This window comes from Zosterops lateralis, assembly GCF_965231275.1.
Source record: "Zosterops lateralis genome assembly, chromosome: 6".
Classification (NCBI taxonomy): Eukaryota; Metazoa; Chordata; class Aves; order Passeriformes; family Zosteropidae; genus Zosterops; species Zosterops lateralis.
Window position 1 is genome coordinate 16,622,565 of NC_139761.1, and position 23,330 is coordinate 16,645,894.

The 23,330-nt window shown below is 35.1% G+C and overlaps 1 protein-coding gene across 3 annotated transcripts in view; it reads left to right on the plus strand.

The window, feature by feature from the left end:
* Window positions 1–23,330, plus strand: part of TTC7B (tetratricopeptide repeat domain 7B) — a 123,996-nt gene that overhangs the window by 80,924 nt on the left and 19,742 nt on the right. For 2 of the 3 annotated variants that reach the window (XM_083863072.1, XM_083863073.1), the window contains 3 exons: window positions 2,726–2,823; window positions 13,040–13,180; window positions 15,684–15,886. In XM_083863072.1, coding sequence (XP_083719198.1) covers window positions 2,726–2,823; window positions 13,040–13,180; window positions 15,684–15,886 — 442 coding nt within the window. Of the gene's footprint in view, window positions 1–2,725; window positions 2,824–6,233; window positions 6,393–8,133; window positions 8,185–13,039; window positions 13,181–15,683; window positions 15,887–23,330 lie in introns of all 3 variants that reach the window. The other variant, XM_083863074.1, reaches the window with a different exon arrangement.

The following is a 23,330-nucleotide window of genomic DNA, read 5'->3' on the forward strand; positions in this document are numbered from 1 at the left end:
TGTTGTTCTTGTGCTAAGAGCTACGGTGCCGTGTTAAACACACATTAAGTAATGCCTCCTTCAGACATCAGCAGTGACTGTGAAAACTTACTCTTGGCTGTGTCAGCTTCAAACAGCACTGGTGAGCTCTCCTTGGCACCATTCTCCTTCAGGAACGTCTAAGTGGAAAATAGTGAGGACTACTTTTCATCTGAATTTTTTATACTGATTTTTTTTCGATCTTGCCATCTAAGTCTTTTCTTGAAGTTATAGTAGTGCATTAAGATCAAATTCAGAATGGAATGAACAGGAACTGTAGTAAGTGTCATGATGGAAGGAGACTGGTTTCCCAAATCACACATTCAGAGTTATCTCAAGCAGTGAATAAAAGGATACCGAGTTGTAGTCTTTGGCTGCTCTGTGTGAAATGTAAGGACTGAGTGTGCACATATTGTATCATGGTAATCCAGATCCATCCAACTCTTATCTAGGGACAACAGACCTGAAATGTGACTGGGAAGTTCTATTCACCCAGCTGCATTCCTCTTGTACTGAAAAATGATGATGTAGGATTGTTGTGAAAACTTTAATTTTTCAACCTTTGTAGTTTTAAGACAGACTTCATTTTGTTGCAAAGCACCGTTTGAAAATTATGTCTCCCACTGGAAATAATTGAAGCCTTTTTACAAAAGTTCTTTAAGCCAGTAATAAAAGGTCTTTAAATAATTTTAAACCTTTTTATAATGTTGTTTTTCAAAGATTTAAATATATTTTATGCTTATTTGAAGTATTTTTTTCTATTATGATTTAGGCTGAAAACTAATTTAGTGTATCATTTTTCCAATGAGATAAGAATTTACTTTTTTGATAAGCTGTGGTTTGTATTAAATATTTCTTCTGCAAGGAATCAGATTTTATGGGAACATGGATTCAGTGTCCTCAATAATCTTTTGATAATAAAAATAAATCACAAATACTGAGATATACTTTTAAAAGGGCCAAGTACAATACTATGAATTACCTTGTTCGGTACTTTTGTAGTAGACTTTTGTCTTTAATTGTCATACAAACTTTTTTCTTGTGAGATGGTTAATATGAATTTTAAAATTATTTTGTGGTGCAAGGCTTGGAAGGTTTAAATGTTTGCCTTTAGCCTACTGCTTAAAATGCATTAGAAAATAGTTGAGTTCTTTTCCACTTCATGGTTTGCATTTGAAAAAGGAACAAGCCACAGTGCCAGTGCTGTGCTTAGAAGATATTGAGGGTAGGTCTGGCTCTACTTGTCAGCAACATTTGGCATGTGGTTGCGCGTGGATTGAGGAAGTAATTACAGAAAAATTACACCAAGTGATATAACAACTCTGGCTGATAGTTCATGGCCCAGATATTTCCCTTCTCTTTCCTGTGGATTTCTATAATGATGTAATTTTCTAAGGAAATAATGCATTAATGTCAGGGTAATGCAAAATTTTAATTCTGCATTTTAGTAACAGCTCTAAATAGAGGGAATGTTGTTTCACTGATTTTTACAGTTATTAAGAACCATTGGGAGACTTCTTGCCCTTCATTCAGTCCAAATTCAGAAGAAGGCAGTTGTAAAATTAAGGCAAATAGAGAAATGTGCTGAATTCCAGGCTTGCCGTTTAGATTAAAGTTTCTCAGGCTTTACTTTAAACTAGGAATTTTGTACAGTTGTTTCTCTTCAGGGAGAATCAGACAAAATATTGCATTCTGCTAAGTTGGGCTAAAAGTTCAACTGCTTTAAAGCTTAATTACTTTTAAGTTTGTGGTGTGGTTTGTTTTTTTATTTTTTTAAATGAGATTTTAAAGAAAATATTTATCGATATTGAATAGTACCAGACTTAACAATCCTAAAAATGAAATTACAGTATTAACCATAGAATGTTAAAGAAGGAATGCCCATATGTGCTTCCTTACACTTTGCTGACAATGTGTCTCAAAGCTTGCCTCATCTTAGGGAAAAAAGCACTTGGTTCTTCAGTCCCTGTTCTGCTGAATCTTTAATAGTAGTTCTAGGAGCAGTTAGTTTTCCAGCAAGCATATCAACAAGAAGCCTGAGGGGCAAATACTGATTTACTGCTAAAGTAGAAGTTAAGTGCATTTGCCCACAGGTGCAATCAGTAAAAATCACTGCTACTGCTTAGGATCCTGAGATGTTAGCCGTGCTCAAAATGTTTCTGCTATGCTGTTAGAATCAAGTTCAACATTAGGTAATTAATATGTATTTGTGCATATATTAAAAAAACAAACAAACAAACCACAAAACCAAAATAGCCTTCTATAGCATCTTTACCTAAAATGAGAGGTCCTTGGTTTAGTGTTTCTATTCAGTCTGGAGAAAAGTGTGAATTTTCAAACTTACACCTGCCTTCTCGGCTTTCTGTAAAACCTGTACCCCATATCATACAAATATTCAAGGTACAATAGATTCTTTCTGTAGAGGTGTTAGGTATGAATTGAATTAAAAGCTACTATTCCCATTTTGGTTGTATTAATTATGAAAACAGAATTGAAGTAAATAAGGATTTAATTTTGCTCAGCTTAATTCTGTTTTAATGGAACTGGCTTAATGCACTGTGAGTGGTTAGCAGTGCTTGGTACTAAATTTGGTCATAGCAGGAACTTTTATAGCAAGAACCTTTGTGGGAGTAGGGCAGCATGGAACTTGTATATCAGTATATAATTTTGTATTTTAATAGCTTACAATTTCTGTACTTCATTATAGTGATTCTGGACGTGGGAGCAGCTTGTTAGACAGAGCTATTGCTGATAGACGACAGCTTAATACAATCACATTACCAGATTTCAGTGATCCTGAAACAGGTAAGAACTGCATACAAACTATAAATAGGCTAAATGATCTGGCCATAGCTAGATCTTGCATTAGTTATTCTTTTGATTTTGCAAAATGAAGTTTTATTTTCATTATTGTCATATAAGTAGAAATAGACATTCTGTGATATAAGATTCCTTTTTCTTTTTTTTTAATTTATTAAGTAGTTGCTGACGACGTTCTCCATAAATTAAAAGATCTGTGGTATGGATTTTGCTGAGTTTAGTGTATTTCCTTATGCAAGGGCTAAAAATTAGTATGCTGAACTAGCCTACTTGCCAAAGTCCTGTTCTTTTTTGTTCATTCAGTATTTGCACATTTTTGTTAAAAAGATTTTAAAAACTCAGAGAACTTTTAATTTCAAAAAAAATAGAAGACATGGTTTTAATTAATTAAAATCTCAAATATATGTTAAAATATAATTACATGGCGAGGCTTACTGTGGACATACTTTGACATTGTAAGCAAAATTTATTTGTTATAAATCATACATACAGAGATATTTTTATATACATATAAAAATGTGGTGCACAAGTATGCCACATAAAAGCTAAAATTGTTACATGTCAGTGAATACTGACAATATATAATTTGACTGTATTAATATATTCAGTTATCCCAATGCAAACTAATATACTTTAGAAGTTATGCAATCTAAAACACGAGCCATGCATTCTGAGGAGATTGCAGGAGGAATTTTCATGATGCTGCTAATTCCAAGAACTTTTGCTGTATCTTACTTGTATTCTAAATATTGAAAGGTTTTTTTTTTTTTTTTTTCTGGGTTTTGAGAATGCTGTTCCTGGGACCCTTTGGGGTATATTTCTGCTCAATCACCATTTGACACAAACAGCTTATGGGAAAATTTGCTGGCCTATGAATTTGAGTACATTTGACCCATAAATTAAGACACATTGAAATGTGTACTGTATGTCTAATATCAGAATAGTGCAGTTGAGAAAAATCCAATTTAGCTATTTAACTTCTGAAAATGAAAATTGTATTGAATGTTCTCTCAGTTTTGAATTTAAAGTAGTGTTCTGTGCTTGCTGTAGTGCAAGCAGTTTTGATTACAAAGATCAGGTCACTTGATTTCAAAGAATAGCAATATGATTTGGTGTAATTAACATGGAATCTTCTGTCTTCTTTTGTTCGTATAATTAAAAGGGATAAGATAATGTATCTTGCTATGGTGATCAGTCTATATTCTGGTCTAGCTGATCGTTTCATTTTTAAGAACATAACTACATTATAGGTTTCATATATAGCTAGATAGATAGTTATAGCCATAGATAAAGTTTTATGCCTTCAAAAAAGTGTTTGTTGGGGAGGGGTGTTGTGAAAGATTTTTTGTGGTTAGCAGTAGTTTTTTGCTTGTTTCTTTTCCAGTGGGGACACACAGCTCTTGAGTCATACCTTCAGGGTGTCCTATTTTATATCTGCCACACTTGAGAGCACAGTGAATTGGTGCACTTTAAAGACTGCATATTCTTCAATGGCTTTAAGTAAAGATAAACTCTCATTGAAAGCAGTGAGCTTTTCAAGAAGCTCACCCCAAATTCAAATCCTGCAGCCAATATCCTGATCCAAATAGGATCTCTGCATACATTCTGATTTTTCTAGTAGGTCCAAACCATAATTTTTCTGAATCTCAGCTGTATTGCTAGAAAACTTAACTCTATTGTCAAGGAGAACAAGATGGAAAACTAAAAATATGGGATCCATTTTGGATTATTTATCTTATAAAAGGTAATTTGTGGAGGCTCAGTGGGTAGATGTCCCTTATGTTTTCCTTTATTTAATTGGGAGTTGAAGTTGATTTTGTTTGTTGTTGAGGGGTTTTTTTATTGTTAATTGCTAATTTTAGCGAAGAAACCTTGTTGCAATACCAGTACTCAATTTCTGGCAAGGACTAGAACTTTGTTACCTACTGACTCTATGTAATTATATATATATATATATATATATATATATGCTCCACATCCAGTATTTGTCTAGAATTCTTCATTGGAGTATTATATAAACATTTTGTAGGAATTAAAAAATAATGATACTACAAGAATAAAAGCAGTCAAGCTTGTCATAGTGTTTGAGAAAATTTAAGCGAACTGTCAATAAAATATTATTCACAACAGGTAGATGATAGAAACAATAGATGGTCAAGATGTTAACCATTGCAAGGCTGAAAGGGCTCACCCTGCAAAATCTGTGGATCCACAGTGTTTAGAAATGCAGAAGGAATTTGGCAAATAAGTAAACAAATGTTAAAATGCAAGAAAGTTCTGGCTGAAATTCCTCTCAGGATGGAAGTGTTTGCTCCCCTCCTTGTTAAACTACCTCGTGTAATGTTACTTTGTGAGTACATTTATATGTCTGGATACATGTGAACATTTGGAAATTTTCCCCTTCATAACTGCGTGTTCTCTATGATGATGATGATCTCTTTTGCCTGTCTAGTCTGAATTCAGTCATCTAAGTACCAAGAAATGAGAGCTAAATTTCAAATTTCAAGTTTAAATCCTTTAAAAAACCCAAACAACAGAAAAAACCACAACAGGTGCAATGGATGTAAATACTTCTTCTTAAATGTTTCAATTAAGCAGAAGCTGACCTTTAAAAAAAAAGGATTGAAAACTTGCTGTATGTGAAGCTCTTACCAATCCTGTAATGATTAAGTGATTCAAGTTTAGATTTGTGTAGCCTTTAAAGTATCAAAAGACTATATTGTGTATTTCTTACAAGGCTAGACTGTTGATTCTAATGTCCTAATCAACAATGATGTCAAATTTACTTTAAGTTTGTCTCTGTTTCAGTTGGCTTCCCATGAGTGGCATGCAGTCATATTTGTATATATTGATGAAGGAAATAAATGTAGAGAGGAAAGAAAGAGCTTTGATGAATCAGTTGGTCTCACAGGGAGACAGACATATTTCTCCAAAGACAGATGAAAATATGCAAATCTCTACAGACCCATTGACTATTTGCTTAAGATAAATTGTGATCAGTCTTTAAAAACTTTCTGTTCAGTTTGGTTGCAGTCCACTGAGTTTATCATAGGAAGAAACAATATTACCCGAGTTTTAGATTTTGGCCTTTATTTTCCTTTAAATATATTTTTCTTAATTTATGCCTTGGAACATAGGGAAAAAACATTTTATTTGCTTTTAAAATCTAATATAGTATGAAAGGTGAGCACATAAAAATAAGGGGGTATTTTTTGTTGTTTTTGCTTTCAGAAGTGATACTTATTTTATGTAGGACCCATTTCAATCTTACTGAATAGTGAAACAAATGCTTTGCGGTTTTGGCATCCATGAATCCATTAAACCCTGTTGGATCTTTTTTCTTTCCTGTCCTCACCCCTACATCCCCTTACCATTCTCTTTGTTTCGCTTTTTAGCCTCTGATACTTCCTCATCTTCTCTCTCAAGAACAGAGTCTCCTCTCCAACTGTTTGTATCTTCTCATCTTCCTCATCCTAAACCAGATATCTTTGTCTGGCCCCATCCAGCCTCTCCATACTGTGACCAAGTTCCTGAGCCCTGTTCACCTACTCGCTGTAAATTGGCTTTCTATTCCTGATGAGCGTGTTTGTGCTGTATTTTTCTGATAATCTTCATAGCTGATAAACCATGGTTGAATAGATTATGTTTCAACAGTGTCAGTGAAATCTGGCCTTTCAGCTGCCTTTCATTAAATACTGCATGGGTTTTAGGAGTTTCAATGGAGAAGACTCTTTTATTCATCCCAAAAGAAATAAAGCTGCAGACATATTTAATACTCTGTTCTCATGAGTATTACAGAAAATTATAGGTGTTCAGTGAAAGAGATTATTGGTCAAGGCTGCTTTGTAGCATTTATGGATGTAAAGTATATTTCCAGTGCTGGGATATTTTGCCTAACAAGACTGTTCCTGCCACAGAATCTCCTCTTATCTGGACAGTTTTTAATACATTTATTGCAGAAAGCCTTTAACTAATTAAATCCAAAACATTCCCTGAAAATTCACATGAAGGAAATCAATGCCTAAATATCAGTGTGTATCATGATGCAGGTAGAGCATATTGGAATGATTTGGAGGAGGCATTAGAGCAGTGAACATCAGCATTCAGCTGTTTCAAGTCAAGAGCCTTTCTGTTAATTGAAATGATGCCAATTTAAACCAGCTGTAAGATCAATGTCCATGCTGTTTGAATACAAAACGTCCCCTAATGCTGGCAGAGTAGTTCAGGTGACAGGGTAAAATCAACGTAGTTTTTCAGCCATTTTGTTTTAACTCCTTTTAATTTCTCTTAAATTGTCCTTCACTCATACCTTTACATATAGTACTGGTTTTGTCACTGAATTTACTATAATCTGACCTTAAGAAATTAATTTTGACACCTAGTCTTTAGGCTGATTTCATGTCAAACATATTAATTGCAAACGAAACACGGCGAACAAATCTGTGCATATTAGCAAACTTCTCTTGTTAAGTAGCTGACATAAGACCAAGCTTTTGAAAACACTAGCTCATATGTAAGCCTGTAACTGGAAGTGCCAGGAAATCTGTGTCCTACAGAAGTTGGGTAGTTGAAGTCTGACTTTTGTGAAGCATTTGAATAGCTGAGTGGCTGCTATTACAGGTTTGAGTGTCATTGAGTTGAACTTCTTCAGACCTATACTATAAACAGTACATCCCAGTTAACATTAAATTACTTATTCTTGTTCTTTGCAAAGCTGTAAGTTAGTAAGAACCTACTCAAGAATGAAAGCAAACTGAAAGAATGATGAAGCCAAAGCACAGATTCCATTATGTGAAGCCCAAGTTTTCCATTTCCAAGCTACTGTATCCTCAGGGAAAGGAGCTTCTACCATATGCATGAGAAGTAGCAGAACCATCAAAAAGAACAAAAAAGATATTGGAGTCCTTTGTATGGTGTCAATAATTAATGAAAGTTAAAGCTATCTGAGTAAGGAGCAGTTTTCCTAGATGCCTATAGTATATTTATATAATTTCAGGGGCTGGAAAGCTCATGTTCTATATATTACTCAATTCAAATTTTTTTCTACTGAAAGAAGCCAAGGGCATTTTGTATTATTGACTTGACTTTCAATTTCTGTCGAACAGGAACATGATTTTAGAGGTGTAGCATCTTATTTAATTTTTTTATCTTTTGAAATTCTGTCAACCTGATTTACAGTTTGAAGGTTATCAGAAATCCTTTGGCTTTCTTAGAATTTTTGGCGCTTATATATCTATATAACATTTATTTTTCTTCTTACTTCGGGTTTTAATTTGTGGTTTGATCTATCCAAAGGCAATCCATCAGATGCTTACTTTCATGGGGTTTACTCCCTTTTTTCAGTTTGTAAGTAGTATTCACTGTGAAGTTCTATTAATTTCTGAAGGACTAAAATCACCTCTTCTTTTACCACAAGACATACATGTTTTGTCCATCAGTGGTTGAAGCTTGATAGTGTGTAAAGCAAGGCTGGTGCTCTTTGCCCATTCAGTCACCCTAAGGGCTGTAATCTTACGAGACCTGAATGCACTCAACTAACACTTGCATTTAATAATTAAAGAGGCAGTATTCATTTCTAGAGGACTGCAAATAAAGATATATTAGGCAGGTCTTGTGTAACACAATGGCCAACTGCCAGTATGTTGTATTATACCACTGCTGTTCCTAAAGAAGTATGCTGATCCAGAATACAATATTGCAACTACTGTCATGACTCATAATAAGCTATTACTTTCTTTTGTGATGCAAGTTTTACTTGTAAAATAAATGAAGACTACACTTTGAAGTAATGAAATTATGAAAGCAAGCTGAATATGAAACAATGAAGAACACAGATCAATAAAAATAACTGCTGTTTTAATCAGGGCATGAAATAATATTCTTTTTCTCTAACCAGTTACCTTATAAAGCTGTGTTTACAGCATTCAATTATATATTTTTTTTCATTGATTACTTTACCTTTCCATAGATTTTTTGGGAGTAGTGCACAAGATCAGTTTGATGAAGGAGAGAAAAGTAAGAAGATACATAAGCAAAAATTTTTGACAGTGACTAAGCACAGAAATTCTTTTTCAAAGAGCTGAGAGGATGCTTTGTGAATGATGCTGTCCTTACCTGACTACTATCATCTCCATGCACAACTTTGTAGTAAAGTATAAGATAGCTTTGTAATTTGTGATTGTGAAAGGTATCTCAGATTCTTAATGAATTTTAAATGAAAAGAATTTGTGAATTTTTGCTAAATGTGCCAATCTGTCTTATCCAATGCATCAGTTCAGGGATGTACTAGTCCTGCAGAAGGTGCTGCCTCTTTGTATTATGTAATTGCTTTTCTTAGAGTTCTCTGTGTGTCCCACCACTAATGTTCTTACTTCCAGCTCTTTGTGTGCATGTAAAGTTGAGTCATGGGGGTTTTCCTCTTTTCTCCTGCATGAGCATTGCAGTTAAAGCATTTTTTTCTTTATGTAAACATTGAAATGTTTAAAATGGGATGAATGTAAAACTATTGAATAACATTCTATTTTATGGTATAAAAAGAATCTTGCCATAGGGGTTTTGTGAGTTAATATGAATGTGCTCCATGAAGGATGGCAGTCCATTCTATTACTCATTTTCAGAAGAGAAATTGTTGTACGTAGCAAAGTGATTTTTTTTTTCAAAGCTGTCATGCCATCCATGTCCTGATAAACTCATTTACATATGGTGTATGGTATTTATAAATGGTATTTAATGGATGAGTTCATGTGGACTCTCCTGTAACATTTAAGAAAAGCCTGAGGAGAATAAACTGAATACTTTTTTCAGAAAAGTTTAACTATAGTGGGACTTGGAAAAGAGAGGTTTCTGTGAGATGACCTAACTTCTTGAATAAATTGTCTTTGTTCAAGGCTGTTGATAGGTTTTCTACTTGAGATTGCATTGAAACATTGAATCTGCAACATGGTTGTTGCAGATAGGGTGTTAGTATGATGAGTAGAAACTAGATTCTGGGCAAGTGCTGTTATAGGAATTTGAGCAGGAGGTTATACCCTCTTGGTTTAGGAACATTTTGTCGTGATTAAGACCTGTCACTTTGCAGTTAGATTGTGATTCCAGATGTTAAGCGATTTAAGTAGTGAATTCTAGATCTTGCAAAGACAGTCCCTGTTTCACATTTGGCCTTTTTAGTATAAACAAGCTTCAGAACAAAGCTAAACAAATGAAAGTGAGTAGCCAGGATCTATTTTGGTGATATATTAATTTTCCAGGCCTCATGACTTCCATTTTAAAATAAGTACTCTTTGCTGCTTGTGGTATTTGGAGGGAATTTTTTCTTGGTTCTCAAGTGTCGTGCTATAACAGCAGGTATAGAAGTTGCCTGGGAAGAGCAAAGGCATTTTTGTGCGTGAAAGATACAGTAATATTTTAAATGAAAAATTTCTGCAACTTTCTCTGAGCATTTGAAGGAAGCTACAACACAGTGAATTTTAAGTGAAAGTGAGGATATGTTTGTATTTGGCTGTGGGTTCTGACCTCAGACCGAAGAAAGCCAAATGCAAATAAGACCAAGACAAGAGAACAGAGCTAGTGACAAAGCCAGCAGGGAACCTCCAAATAAACTGGTTACATAGGATCTATAAAGTCTCAAGGAGACTCTAAGACCTTCTCATTACCCTCAGTTTCTCACAAGCCACTTTGTATCTCTGCTAGTTGTAGCTGAAATGACTATGTTTTAGAATTGTCCTGTGAATATAAAGATCTGAACCTGTTGGGACATCTTGGGTTAGGACAAGGGTACAGATAAGTTAGTTATAAAATGACAATACTTGAGTAAAATTTGAAGGAAGGTAGGAAAAAACTTTTTAGTACACCAGATCTTTAACTGATTTTTAGTTAATGAAACAAAAAGTTTACTAAATGTGTTTTAACAGAAAGAGCCAGAAATTAGTCAGATGACAGCTAATTGTGGCAGTACTAAAGAAGTATTTAGTGGTTTATGGGTTAGAGTATTAGCATGAGTGCAATGTCACTGCAAGATGCCTGACTGGCCATTGCTTTGTATATGTGTCTGTTTTCTTCAGAGAACTAATTGCTGCAATATGTTATGGGCTACTTGTTTCCTAAAGAGGAAATATAAACAATTTGAATGATACCACTTCAAAGAAAAATTTTAGAAATACTTAATTTTTTTTTCTTGTTTTTATGACACTCTGCATAATGTCCAGAGTAGGAAGCACTCAGTATTCACTCTGTTTAATTTTAATACAGATGGCACAGAAACTCATAAGAATCTTATCGCAGTATAGTTCTTTTTTATAAATAAATTCATGTAAAAAAAGTTTTAATAATATATTATCATATGTGCTTTATGGTTAAGTACTGGAGGCTTAAAATCTTAACAGCATGCTTTCTATATGAAATTACTTGTGGACTGGCTAGCAGCCAGAGTCCTTGCTTTAAATAATAGAAAATATAAGCCTTTTTTAATACTAAATTGCATACTTGCTTTTCTGAAGAAAGGGGTTAGATTATCTTTTATGGCATTGAATTGCACCTTTTCTTTACAAATTGTTCTGGAGAGAAGGTGGTGCTTTCACTATTAGTCCCTGGAAGGCTAACAGGTGCCAGGCTGCAGTGATGTGCTTTGCAGGAATGGCTCTCAGACAAGAGGGTTACTCGTGACTTGTTCTTACTTTTGGTACACTTACTAATATTTTTCTTATAATACGCTCCATGTGCTTCTTGCTTAGACTTTCCTTTTAAATTTCTTCAGAATTTAAGCTTTAAAATAAGAGAAACAAAAACTATAGTGAATGTTCAGCTGTGCAGGCTGGACTTGGAGTTGTTTCACCACCAGGAAAGCAAACTCTACTGCCAGACACTGTTTCAGATCTTCAGGGCAATCCCTTGTTTATAATGACATGAAATGCTAATTATGTCCTGTGCTGCTTTTCCTTTGTTTCTTTCAGTTAAGGGAACTATGATGCATAATTTCAGACTAACTTCTTCTTCCTGCTGATCTGTGTACTAGGAATTTCTGATGCTTTCTGGTTTGCTGTTTTATCTTGACACACTTAAAAATGTATATTCCATGTGACAAATCTCATTAAAATTCTTAGAAAACCTGTGGTATTGAGAGGGAAGATTTTGTTTATTTCTTAACTTGAAATGATGAAGACAAGCTTTTGCGATGTAGTTCAACTTGTACAGGATTCAATGATTCAGTACTTTCTTTTGGAGTATCTGCCATTGTTGATCATTATGGATATGGTGATGGAATTAGACAATTTCTCATCTGATCCAGTATGGAATATTTTACTGCCTTTATTTTTTAATCAGGCCTAATCAGTATGAGATTTTATAATTTGTAATTATAAAACAACTAGAGATATGCTGAGGCTTAGATGACAAGAAGGAGTGTAGTTTAAAATATTCATGGTTTTGATTTAAAAAAAAAGTCATGACTAAATATGCTGGCATATCCAAAGTACAGTTGCCATTAGATATTCTCTAGTCATAGAGGCTTTTTAAATTCCAGTACTTTGAAAAGGGTATTATTTGCCAATGAGATTCTAATCTGACTTGGAAATGATACATTTTATGAGAATTATCCTTAGTATGCTCTGAGAAAGTTTTATATGCAAAAAAACTTTGTGGACTTTTTTTGCCACAAGGTACTTAAACTCAGCCTTCTTGATTAGGGAAGTTTTACATTCAGTGCAGTTTAACAGTGTATTTGTGATAGTGTATGTTGTGATCGCTGTGTGTATTTTAGTTCTCTTTTTTTGTTCTTAGCTGTAAAATAATCCTCTAATTGCACTCTGTGGAAAGACATAGCTAATACTAACATCAAAGTGAATGCAGCAATCTGAGGACTGCAGTGTATAATACCATCACAAGCATTTTTTTGGATTGCACGTTCCCAGAAAAGATGTGTCAAGTTTAATAGAGAGTATTTTCATAGTAGCAACCCCCCAAAAAATGTCAGGTACAGTTACCAAAGTTTGGTGTGTTTTTTTATATAGATTTTCAGACCAATATGAAAGCTGTCTTAAGAAAATTAAATTGGCATTTAAAAAAATTCTCCAAAATGGTAAATGTAAATTAAATATTGAGTTTGGGGTAAAGCCTCTTATGAAAAGGGTTGCAATTAAATGTTTTATGCAAAGTATATGGCCTTCATTATTTCAGTGCTGGTAAATTGTTTTTCCTGCTTTTACAGGTTCAGTCCATGCCACATCAATAGCAGCTTCCAGAGTGGAGCAGGCATTGTCCGAGGTTGCTTCTTCTCTGCAAAGCAGTGCCCCTAAACAAGGTCCCCTGCATCCCTGGATGACTCTGGCTCAAATATGGCTTCATGCAGGTATTGTGATAGCAAAATTTATTTTTCTATGCCCTGTCCTTTATTGCTACCCTAAGGACTTAATAAAATCTGTTTGTTTCATTCAGAATCTGCTACCACTTATCAGACAATTTTTTTCCATGTGTGTGGCACTGAAACAAGTCAAGAAATAAAAAGCACACCAGAGTTGTTCTGTGTGTAAGATAATTTATGAAAGATAAGGCAGTAGTTTTAGAATGTAGCTGTTACCAGTGGAGTCATATCTTCTGTAGACCAAATGCAACACTCGCTCTCTTATCCCTGAAGAATTTAGTTTCTGGAGTACCTAGAGTATCTTATAGCGCTTGGAAATCTCACAGAATATTCTGGTTTGCAAGGCACTCACAGGGATCACTATGTCCAACTCTTGAATGATCCATGAGGAGATGGAACCTGTGACATTACTAGCACCATGCTCCAACCAACTGAGCTAATCCCAGGTCACTGATTCCATTGAATGAAATAAGATGTTTGTAAGATTTTTGACTAGGGTTCCTGTAACTACCAAATTTTATAATAGAAAATAAATAATTCTGCATATGCAGGGAAAGAAACAGTAATAGAACTATTGAACAACCTGTCCCTTGCAACTGTGATGATCAGCCCGAATTCCATTCTTTTTCTTCTGGTTTCATTAATGTAAAAGACTCAGGATTGTTTATCTAAATGTGGAGTCATCTTGAGTGGCTTTAGTATTGGATGATGCTTCAACCCTCAAGCTAACTGCAATAAGACAAGTGGCTGTTACATAAAATTTTAACCAGAGAATGATGATCCCCAGTGTATTTTTATACAGTTAAAAATGTATAACATGCAATTGTTTTTATTGATAGCTGGATCAGAAAGATGTAATTTAGAAATCAGCCAGCAATTGTTATGCTTTGTTCTGCTCAGAGCATTTTTCAGTGACATAATTTTTTTTTCTTTCATGTTTTCAACAAAACAGTACTTTATTTCATAGCATTTTAATTTACCTATTTACATCTACAGTTTTATGGTGTGAAAGTCATTGCAGGGTAATGGCTCCCAGTTATAAATAGTTTAGTGGTTTAGAGGAAAAGCCCAGAAGATTGGAAAGAAAGCAATTACAGTAATTAATAATAGTGATCTCATTTGGGCTACTCAAAAGCAACACAGATTAGAACAGGGTGGTGTCCAATAGGGTGTAGTGGAGTTGCCTGCTCTGCATTGTGGCATCATTAACTTTAAAAATTTATACACTGTCACAGATTACCATCTACAGTAACTCTTAGCATCTATAATGTTGGTAATTTCTCAGTCTTCTGTGGCAGCTTGTTCCACTACTTATTTTCTGTTTGGTGGGGGTTTTTTTGTATTTTAAAAAATTTTTGTGAGTCATGTGCTGTTGCTGGTTAGTCAATTCATGCAAGTGTCTGCTACTGTTTTGTCCACAAAGGAGGAGTCTGGACACACTTCGATTCCTTTTTAGTTCACAACTTAGTCATATTTCCATGCACATTGGTGGTCAACTGTTACAATCTGCTACACAGGCCACTTTCTACTCTTAAAAATATCTTTAAAACAGTCTGACATTGGAAGAACACAGAGATAAAGCTGTTGAATGCAATTTTTTCATAAGCAAGGTCCTTTAAAGGCACTCAAATATCAGTCTGATTCAGAGTTTTGGGCATAATCCAAAATCCACTGCTGTAGTGGGAGTTCCTGATCTGTGAGCCTTTAAACCCAAAGATGGGTGGACTGTACAGTACAGTGAGAAGCATATCTTGAGCAGTGACAGATCACTTTGCTGTTTTGATGGAGCAGCTTGATTTAAACCTTAATCTGTAAACCTCTTGTACAGTGTAGCACAAGAGAATGCAGTGATACAATTACTTTGAGGCTCTATTTTTATTTGGTCTGTATCAACGTAAAGATCACCCAACCCAGAACCTTAATAGCTTTTTCTTGCATTTAGTGTCTCTTTATTCCTCTCTTCTCCCACGCTTCCAGCAACAGATTAGGGTGAACTACCAAGGTAGTGAAATAGCAGTGTTGAAGAATGTAAAAGTGTCATAAGAGCTACTGAAGGCAAACGTTTCTATTTTTAGTTGTTAATTACTCACTGAATGAAGAATTTTCCCCCTATAGTCAATCTGATTTATATAAGTGTGTGTCAGGCTACTCAACTGATTTAAAGAGTCCTGGAATACTAACATGCTCACATCTTAAAAATAAAACTGAAACAAAAAAATTAAAGACTTGAGATAAAAATGGCAAAGTAGAAAGAGTATTCTGGGATTTCAAACAGCCATTTAGAAGTTGTAAGTCCTGATACACTTAGAAAAGCAAGTTTCCTGAAAGAATAATTCATTTAAAATAATTCAGGTAATAATTTCTCTTTTTAGATGCAAAATTTTTTTAGGAAAGTAGTCTTTATCTAAAGTGAAACTATTTTATGTGACAACATCTAGTCATGGTATGATGAAGCAAGAATCATTAATTGGTCCTGACATTCCTTCTGCAGCTGAAGTCTACATAGGAATTGGGAAGCCTGCTGAGGCCACAGCATGTACTCAGGAAGCAGCTAATCTCTTTCCGATGTCACATTATGTTCTCTACATGAGGGGTCAGGTGGCTGAACTTCGTGGAAATATTGATGAAGCCAAACGCTGGTATGAAGAGGCCTTATCCATTAGTCCTACCCATGTGAAAAGCATGCAGAGGCTGGTAAGTCTTCAGCCTGTGTTCATAAGCAGTGTCATCTCAACTGGTGATACTGTACTGTGAAGTCTTGACTTGGTGTAGGTAAACTGTAACTTGTGAATTTAGGATCTATATTCTTATTACAAAATGCTTTGGAAACGGTCTTTCCTGGCATTTATTCTGTCTTTTGTGTGTTGGGACATAAAAAGGATTTGCAGGCCATAAGACTATTTCAATCCTAATAGAAACTATAGAAGAAGTAATTTGCATCTGCCTAATATTCATGCCATTGGGAAATAAAGGTGGTTTAGGAAAAGAGAAGAGCTGGATACTGTAGTTGGCTACTGTAGAGGGAAGACCAGTCTTCTGGTATTCTGAAATAAAAGTTAAATTCATAAAATCACCGAATATTCTAGGTTGGAAGAGACCAAGGATGAAGTTCAACTCCTGGCCCTGCACAGGACACTTCAAGAGTCACACCATGTGTCCGAGAGCATTGTCCAAATGCTTCTTGAGCTCTGTCAGACTCGTGCTGTGACCACTTCCCTGGGGAATCAGTTCCAGTGCCCAACCACCCTCTGGGTGTTCCTGATATCCAACCTAAACCTCTCCTGGCACAGCTTCAGGCCATTCCTTCAGTCCTGTCACTGGGCACAAGAGAGAAGAGATCAGTGTCTGCCCCTCCTCTCCCCCTCAGGAGGAAACTGTAATTGCAGTGGGTCTCCCCTCAGTCTCCTTTTCTCCAGGCTGAACAGACCAAGTGACCTCAGCCACTCCCCATACAGCTTCCCCTCAAGACACTTCACCATCTCATTGCCCTCCTTTGGATGCCTTCCAGTACCTTCATATCCTTCTTACATGGTGGTGCCCAAAACCGCACACAGGCCTCACTGGTGCGGAGTGCAGGTGTTTTCTACATTCTGCCTGTTTATTGATAACCTTTGTGCTATGTGATTTCTTGGGTTTTTGAAAGGTAGAGAATCAGTCTTGCCCTCAAATGAAAGTGTAGCTTTAAGTACAAAGGATGATTGTTTATATACTTCATAGATACATACATGTATACATTGTGTGCTTACTGTGTTAGGAAAATTACTTTCTTTTAATCCAATTTTCTTCCAGATAGAGCAGAATAGAACAGCTGGAATCAGCTTCTTGCCCAATCTTTTTGTTCAGAAGTAGAAGCTGGTTTCTGCCTAGGTACTTATGAATTATTCAGAGAAATTTCTTGTGCATCCCTGAGGGAAACATATGAGACAAAAGATCAGATAGGAAGGCAGCACAGGGAAAGATTTTGTTTCACCTTTTCAGCATTTCAGGATATTTGAGCCTGCTGACAAATGCCAAAAGGTTCTTTTTCCTGAAGAAGCAGGCAGTCAATCTAAAGCACTGCAACTCAGTGAAAATGAAAGCTCATGTTTTGCTGGGTATCTCGTTGCCCCTCCTCTGAATGCACCTTTGAATAAATAGTCTGTAAACACACAGCACTCTTCAGAATGACACAAATTAGCTGTCTAAGAGGCATGTGAGATGGAAATTACTGGGCTTCCAATCCAGGTTTCCTTTTTATGAGATTTTCTGTTTGAGTTCTAGCTTGAAGGTAACTGTTCATTTCATTTCATTGGTTCGGAGAGTCCTTTTTAAGGATTCTTATAATTTAAAATTTTGTTTCTAAGAGCTTTTTCTAGTGTTCCACAGCTTGTCTGTACTAGGATGTTGTTCTGAGTAGATTCTGAGAGATTTATGCTGCTTAAATACAAATATTCAAGACATATGCTATAAAAATACTTGTCTATGTAATTTCATGTAGGAGAAAGTACAAGATTCTGTGTCTTTCTTGACCTTTTGACTATTGCAAAAAGTATTTTAATGAGGAAGCTTACAATGTTTACTCTTGCCTGTATGTGTAGATGAATATCTGTACATCCCAGTATCTGTACATCAACACTTTGTGTATATTTACCTATTTATTATAAAGGGATTTGATCTCAGTGGCAGGGGAGCTATAGCAACAGCAATGTGGAGGTACCAGCCTCTATGACAACAGCTGAAACACTAACTTCTAATATCTGTATTCACAATTCTAAGCTGACAGTTGGTTTATGAATGAAAGTTCTGTTCAAAACCCCCTTATTTTCTGTGATTAATTTGATATTTAAAAAATATTTGATATGGGTTTCTAGCAATGCTTAGAAAGTAATATCAAATGCAACTGTTTCCACATAGAAGTTACCTTAGAGCCTATATTTATTTATTAAGTTTTGGTGAATATCCTTTTAAGGGGCAAATTCTGAGTATAGATAATAATAACTTTATGTATAAAATGCAACAAAAAGCAAGTAAGATTTAAGGATGGTAGGAATTCTAGTATGTAGCATCTGTATCCAGACCTGCTTCTTCAAGTGGAATTACTTGAAATAGTTGAACCTGAAATCAGTTTGGAAGGACTTCTGTTTGTTTTTATTAAAATTTTAGAATGAGTGACATCTGACACTCAATACAAATCTGACAATCAATTTCCTGATGCTAATGGTTTGAAAATCTGAATCTTTGATTTGAGAGAGTCTTTGTAGTTGTCCAGAGGAAAAAAAAAAAGGCTAAATAAAATATTTGTTTAATTTGTATTAACAACAATAGCATATCAGGAATAGGAGTTTTCTCCTTTCATAATCCATCTTGTAATGATGTTATATCTCTCTGGAAGAAGGATGAAAAGCTAAACTTCGAAAAATTTACTGTTTTTCATATAACATATCATAGAATATTTTCACCATAAGTCTCTCTAAGTTCCAATTCCTGAATATGATCTCCTGTTTCTACACAGAAACAACCTCATCTATTTAAATTACTGGAGAAATGTGTGAGTAAAGACCAGAAGGGTTAGTTTTGTGGCTTCAGAAATATTGTACTTCTTCCTAAGAGTTACAGCATGTGCTATGCTTTGGAGTTGCTGCAAAGACTTTTGCATTTGTCTCTCATGCAGACTCCACATTCTATTAGTGTGACCATGAAGACTTTGCAGAAGTCTAGTGTATTATCTGAATAAAATTACTTTGTATTGGCTGGCATCATCATTTTTGTAAAATTACAATTTTTTTTTAAAGAAACATTTTCTTACTCATTTTGTTGCTGTCTCTAAGGTCTTCACATATTAATTCCTGTTTCTAGAGATTTACTGAAATGAAAACCAGGAGGTCTTGATGATCTTGTAAAAATTGGAGCTGTTGAGTGATGAAAGAGATGTTTGCCAACAAAATAACGATCATATATGAGAGGGTTTGATGAGAAGGTTTTTACCTTACTAATGAAATGCCTAAGACAACATAACACCAAATATTGGGGACTTGATCCATGAGTAAATGAAAAATGGTTTAGTGAATGAAAGATGTATTCTACTCAACTAAACTTGGGAAGTGGAACTGCTGGGGTCATAGTGTTGCATTACCTAAGATGGGAGCTATTCCAACAGAGAGGTGGCTGCAGGGGCAGCATGTTCATCTTCCCATTCACTGCTATTTCTGCCCCTTTTAAGATGTTGGGGGCCTTATTAATTAAATCAGCTGAACAACAGAACTAGTTTTTTCAAAGAGAAGTGTTGTTTAAATTCTCTGCAGTTCCTTGTGGAACTAAATTATTATTCCCTGTACAGTTAATGTTTTAATCCATAAATTCGATCACTTTATTTTGTTGAGCAATGCTCATTTTAAGCTCTGCCTTGTTCTCAGGTGCTATTTTTTACTGTTTGTCACTAACTGAAATTTTCTCTAAGCCAGAGGTTATAGCAGCTTGCTATTTGGCTAGCTCTGACTGTTCACAAGATGTCAAGAGGGAAGCAATAAGGTGTCAGTATTAATTAGGTGTACTTTACAGAATCCAGCAGCAATTCTTTTGAACAAATGCAGTGTCTTTTCTTCTTTTTAAGGTTTATATAGTGCACTCAGAAAAAGCAATGTGAACTTGTGTTCTAAAGGTTTGAAATGCTTTGTTTTGTTTTCTGTATTTCAAATATTTTTTTCTCACACCTAATGAAATTTAAAGTTTTCTTTAATTACTTAATTTTAAAAAGATGATTTACACTTCAGTGGCATACACCTATGGTTATCACCTGCCTGATTTTGGCCAGAATGGATTTATTTATACAACTTTCTCCATTTTCCCTACCCTTTATCACTGCCTCCAGATTTCTGCATTACTGCTGCCTTCCTGCTTTTGTCATTGTTTTCCTCCCCTGTGAAAAAAAGAATAAACATTCTTTTATCTTCTGCAGTCAGAGTGCTGTTGTGGAAAGTAGCCCTTACTACTGACGTCTGAAAAGTCCTGAAACAGGCCATCATTCAGTAATGCCTGAAATGGCAATGAATATTTCAATCCATTGTCCAGGAAACAAATCTATTTATTCTCTCTCAGGCTGGAAATTTCATACTTAAATGTGGCTTTGAGAAGAAATAGGTATTCAGAATTTGTATGCTGTTATAATCTCAGAAGACTGTAGTATTTTCTGAATATCAAGTAATTCATCATAGCACTTGCCAGTTAATGCTATTAGTAACTTAGGTTCTAAGAACAGAAAGCTAAAACAGAAAGGGAGAAATTACTTAAACAATTTACTCATGTAGAAATTAGTTTTCAAAAAGCATTATCTTAGGGAGTTACATTCCCTACTTCACGCTGTTAGATACCTGTTAGTTTCCTATAATTATGCATAGCTAAACCAGATCTCTTAGATTAACTATGTGTGCTTTATCTCTCAGTTATAAATATACTGTTATTTATTTCTTACTGTACTATACTGACTTCTTGTACTTTTTTCAACCCAAAGACACTGCCAGAAAGAAGTCTGGGAGTATGGATGGGTAGTATGTGCTTATGAGCCTGTCACAGATGTTGAGTTGACTGAAAGAAAGGAAAAACAAAGACTTCAAAGCATCATGAATTCAGACCATGTTTGAAGGGGTCATGGGAATTAAGGAAGGGAAACTCTAAACACAGTCACCCAACTAGCTTTTTTTTTTCAGTAATTCAGTTTTCTCATCTGGAGAATATTCAGTAATTAGTTTGATTTTCATCCTCAGGCCCCTGTACAGTCAGATTGTTGGTTTAGGCCACATAGGATTGTCCCAAGCACATTGTGCTGGTTCTCATGGGTGGTTTGGGTTGTAACTGATCACCACAGAGCTAAATGCTGATGCCAAATCTCAGTGCTCATTTGATTCACTCTCTAAGTGCATCCTTACGCGCAGGGTGCTTGAAGAAGAATGGAGAAATAAAGGTCATTGATTTTGTTACATTTGTTGGTAAAATTCCCTTCAAAAACTTTAAGATCATTTCACAAAAAGTAGAGAAAACAAAATATATGTTTGGCCAAAAACTCACTGCTCCTTACAGAAGGCATTTTACTGTGATTTGACCACATCTAAACATTGAAATATTTTAAGTGATTGCACTCTGTACCCTGAAAAACAGTAGCCATTGTGCTTGCATTTTAACCTGGAAACCATTGAGTTTAAATGACTCAAGGACCATTTCGATGCATTTTAAATACTTCATCTGCTGGGAGGCACTCACAGCCTATATTCTTTTCTGTCATGAAAATATTATTTCCCCTTTTAGCCTTACAAGAGAAAACCATTAGTGCTGGGTGCAGTAAAAAATTGCATAAAATCAACTTGCATGGTCATTAGTGCTTGAAGCATAATACAGTGGGAATTGAGGTAAAAAATTAGGGAGGATTTTTTTCCCTGTTTGTTTCAAAGTTATCTTATGTTATTTTTAATGTTGTTGAGATCAAATACAGCAGTTCATACTGACTTAGAGAAAGATTAGTAGAATTTCCTAATTTTGAAATGCTTTATCTGAATTTTACAGTACTCTTTTAAAGCAGATCGATATATGTTCAGTATGTTAACAATAACTGCTACAAATTTGAATTTAAACTAGAACCTAGTTGCCCTTTTGGAAACAGAAATTGCCTTTAGGAATTTGCAGCACTAATTTTGTTAATAGCTTGAAGTAGTGATCTCCTGTTTACTCAGGCAAGTGTGTGTTGATTCCCTGAGAACTGTCGTTCTGTAAGTGGAATTATGGGGCTGATGGTATTACAGGTCCTGCTTCATAACAGACTTTCTTTTCACATTACTCTGTATTTACTCCAAATGGCTTAAAGCAGCTGTGACAGGAGCAGATTTTTCAACAAGAAAATACTTCCATTCTTGGATGCTTTTCACCCTGTGAGAGCGACCTCTCTAAGGTCTCTTCAACTCATTGGTGCTTTCCTCAGCTGTCAGCCATTACAAGAGGAATTCTGCAATTATCTTAAATGATTGTTTGGTTTAGACAATCTGAGTAGCTGAAAATGCAAAAGGCAATCTGATTTTGTGCAGCATGCACGCTGGCTGCACTGAATGGAACTGGACTTATATGGAGAAACTAAGCTGTTGAGCTGTACTATTTATTGAGACTCTAGTAACAACGGTTAAGGCAGCTTTCTGAATACAGAGAATGCTATTTCAAATAGAAATTCCAAGAAAGATAATTTAAAAGTAGACAAAAACAAACAACAAAAAAAACCCCACACCTAAAAAGAACCACCCCAAAAACCAAACCCAAACACTTAAAGGCTAAGAAAGCTGGGGTGGGTTGTTTTTTTTTTTTTTTTTTTTTTTTTTTTTTTTTTTTTTTTTTTTTTTTTTTTTTTTTTTTTTTGGGTTTGTTTGTTTGTTTGTTTGTTTGTGTGTTTTTTTTTTTTTTTTACTTTGAGGGGTGTTTGTTTGGGGTTTTTTGGGGTTGTTTTTTTTTTTGATTGTTGGGGTTTTTTAGCATAAGGATTTTTGCCCACAGTCTCAGCTTTAAATTTATTTTTTCATGTTATCTGTGTGATAGATTTTTCCACAGTTTATCTATTCAGGCACAGCTTGCCAGAAACCATTTTATCACTTCTGTTTGTTCCCATTTAAAAAAGTGGAAAATTAATTAGTGGCAGATGCTGGCAGAAGGAAGGGATGCTTTGGCTAGAGTTAGTGCTCTTTATTTGGCAGGTCACGAATCATTCCACTGTTTTTTATTGTATTGTGTGGAACTGATAAAATTTCACCCATCAGATAATTCATGACAATTTGCTGTTGAAGCAGGTTAGTCTGCAACATGCAGTATTACTCCAAAGTTCCTTCTCTTTACTTGGAAGATTTTAAGACTCTTGTTTTCAGGTTTTGAAATGCAAGTAGTATTTGTCTCAAGCTTTGATTCACATTTTATAGGATAAAAGTCTTCAAATTTGGTTCTGTTATCAAAACTGAGGTATTATTAATTCATTTCATATACAGCAAGTATGGATCAAATATTATAATTTGGGAAGTAGCAACCAGATAAAGTTTCAAGTTCAAGGAAAAAATCCAAGGATCACAATGGCCCAGTCTGGAACAGAGCCTTGGTTTTCTAGACATCATAACAAAGCATCTGAGGTGAGATTCCCTGC